We start from the raw sequence: 2,827 nt of genomic DNA, 5'->3' as shown, positions 1-2,827 counted from the left end.
TCCTTTGAATCAGGAGTTATGGAACAGAGACACGTCTAACATATCCAGGTTAGTGCATATTCCAGTTCTCAGTTGTCCCCGAGGATTGGAATGGAGAAGCACTGCCTTAGAATAAGATAACCAGTGGACTCTGCCATGTAAAATGAGCTCACAAGGGCAGGAAGTTTAACAGAGTAAGCAGAAGCATGAATGACTTTATTTTGTAAACCACACTGCTGCAGTTTATTGAATTGTTTTACGAGCCTACTTGCAGTACCAAGAAAAGCTCAGTTCTTTCTTATACATAACGAATGTACCATTGTGTAAAAGGGTATGGATTTAATCATCATGACATGTAAACAAAACTCACACAAGCATACCTGTAATTTTTAACATCATGACATTCTTCTCTCAAAATGTGGATAATCCACAGATAGATTATAGATGAAACAGTGATAAAAAAAACAATTTTTACTTTTTCCACCATGGTATTTTGTTCAGAAACCTTAACGGGATCTTGAAGAACATCCCGGTCCAAATGACTGCTCCTGCAATCAGGTATCCAACAGGAACCTGCAGAGCAAAGCCCAACACCAGAACCACCAGCACTAAGGACAGGAGGGTGTTGGAGACCTTGCTGATGTAAATTTCTCTCTCTGCTTCCTTTCTTGCATTCTCTTCCTCTTTCCTCCAAAACTCTTTAAGCTTCTTCTTGAGCTCCTCTTCTTTGTACTTGAGCTTGAATTCTGCCACCTTGCGGTCGATGGCGTTGCTTCTCTCGGCCAGGATGCTCTCCTGTCTTTCTCTGATCTTGCTTTCCTGTTTGGGGTAAAGCTTTGCGTGATAGTGACTGCCTCCGTTCAGGGCCACCAGCGTCTCGATCTTCTCCAGAAAGCACGCCACCTGCAGCTGGTCCTCCGGGTTTTTGTTGTTGAAGACGTGGAAGCCGCCGCTGCACTTGCGAATGAAGTTGCGGAGGTTGTCGTCGCTCTCGGAAATGACCTGGTTTATCGTTTTTCCCTCCAGCCGATCCCCGTGCGTGAACAGCACGAGGGTGTAGTCCCACACCCGTGGACCAAACTTAGCTTCAATCAGCTTTTGGGTGTCTTCGTCCTCCTGTGTCAACCGTCCAACTGGGACGACAAACACGAAGACGTGAGGGCCCGGCTCGTGGAGTGTGACACGCATGAGAATCTCCCGGATGATTTCGTCCTTGTCGCGGTCTTTCTCAAACAGCCCAGGCGTGTCGATGACTATGACAGGCGTATCTTCGATCGTCCCCTCCTCCTTTTCACAGTGGATGGTGACTCTCTTAAGCTTCATGTCGGATTTGAAGACATCTTTGTTGAGGATTGTGTTCCCAGTGAAACTCTTGCCAACTCCACTCTTCCCAATGAGCATGATCCTCAAAGGTTCTGAAAAGAAAATGAGCAAAAGAAATTACTCTTCTGTTGATAAAAAAACTCTTTTCTGTCTTTACTTGCTCAGAAATGTAACATTAGCTTATAGTAGTTAAATATGAATTGCGAGTAACTTAGGTTTTTTTTCCTGACTTGTTCCAAACTGTTTGTTGACAAATTGCTTTTATAAAGAGCACATGAGGTGGACTGGCAGTGCTTGCTAACCACTAATCCAGGACATGTTACTGTGCCATTGGTGTCTCTTCAGTCAGAGGCTTTTTCAGATTCACTGCGAGACTGACTGCTATATGGGAGATCCTTCCTGTCCACAGCATCCCCATCCAAAATGACTCTTCGAAGCTACTTGGATTATGTAAGTTAAGACATTTAACTTTAAACTGTGTTAAATAAAGCAGTTTTGAATCTGAATCGAATTCACAAATAGAATTGAGTTTGTATAAATAAAGTACATATATATATATATATATATATATATATATATATATATCTATATATATATATATATATATATATATATATATATATATATATATATTCCTGCAAGGCCCTGAACAAAATCCAGATTTGCTTACAATCATCATAATTGTCATAACTATGAGAAATTAACCTTTGAAATCTTTCACTCTGTGCTGTTAATCATTAAATTGAGTTTTTATTGTATTTGTTTTTTTAAATTGGTTTAATCATGAATAAATAATTATCTCTGGATCATAGCTGAGTTGAGTTTTGTAACTCAAAGCCTAATCCGATCTTAGTTTTACTTTCTGGTTTCTGTTTTAAATGGGGGAAATATTTAGGGTTTGGAATTTGTTACTCCTCCTAAAGTAGTAATGTCTTTTAAGCTAAGATGTGGTTATTCTTTTTTTTTCTTTTTTACTTGTTTGGGCTCTTTTGCATCATCACAAACACGTTAGTTATAATTTCCCAGTATCTCTTCCTGGTTTTCCTTGAGAACCAGTGACGGTACTGAACTTTCACACTCGGCTTACCTGTGGTCTGTTCCTCGTCAGGGTTTCCGACAGCAGCCATGGCAGAAATCAGTTCTGGGGTTGGAAAATGGCTGCAGATTTAAACATCCAGTCCTAATATATCAGCTTTTTACGAGGAAGAGAAAAACGAAACTGAAACTTTAGCCAACAAATGTGAGGTGAGGCGAGGCGCTTACGGCCACTACTTGAACTCACCTAGTGAATAATAACGGGAACAAAGGCTGGAATCCCTCTGTAAAAAGAAGCTGTCTGGCGCCATCTAGTGGTACTTATGAAGTACTACACCTCTGGATCTCAGTCTCTGTAGACTTAGCAATTAACCTAATTAAAGAGGCAAATTCCGAATTCATAATTGTTTTTTCCCCTTTAAACCCAAATGACCCACGCTAATTTGTAATAGCTGGTCACTCCATCGAGGTTTATACAAATTTTTCCAGA

General features: G+C 40.4%; 1 protein-coding gene across 1 annotated transcript; it reads right to left on the bottom strand.

The window, feature by feature from the left end:
• Positions 1 to 298: 298 nt before the first annotated feature.
• LOC106920469 (GTPase IMAP family member 7-like) lies at positions 299 to 2,623 on the bottom strand. Its single transcript, XM_014991495.2, has 2 exons — positions 2,390 to 2,623; positions 299 to 1,394 (listed from the first exon to the last, which is right to left on the bottom strand). The coding sequence occupies exons 1-2, from the start codon at positions 2,427 to 2,429 to the stop codon at positions 451 to 453; spliced, it is 984 nt and encodes a 327-aa protein (XP_014846981.2). The 5' UTR covers positions 2,430 to 2,623; the 3' UTR covers positions 299 to 450.
• Positions 2,624 to 2,827: the final 204 nt, after the last annotated feature.

Source organism: Poecilia mexicana, unplaced genomic scaffold (genome assembly GCF_051168715.1).
Source record: "Poecilia mexicana isolate PSO_F unplaced genomic scaffold, ASM5116871v1 scaffold_8, whole genome shotgun sequence".
In the NCBI taxonomy this organism is placed as follows: Eukaryota; Metazoa; Chordata; class Actinopteri; order Cyprinodontiformes; family Poeciliidae; genus Poecilia; species Poecilia mexicana.
Note: the sequence above shows the minus strand (reverse complement) of the source record. Positions and strands in the feature narration are given on the sequence as shown.

Coding starts and splice junctions, on each gene's coding strand:
- LOC106920469 (XM_014991495.2), bottom strand. CDS start 2,429: ATGGCTGCTGTCGGAAACCCTGACGAGGAACAGACCACAG. Junction 1,395..2,389: donor TGACGAGGAACAGACCACAG/GTAAGCCGAGTG, acceptor TTTTCTTTTCAG/AACCTTTGAGGATCATGCTC.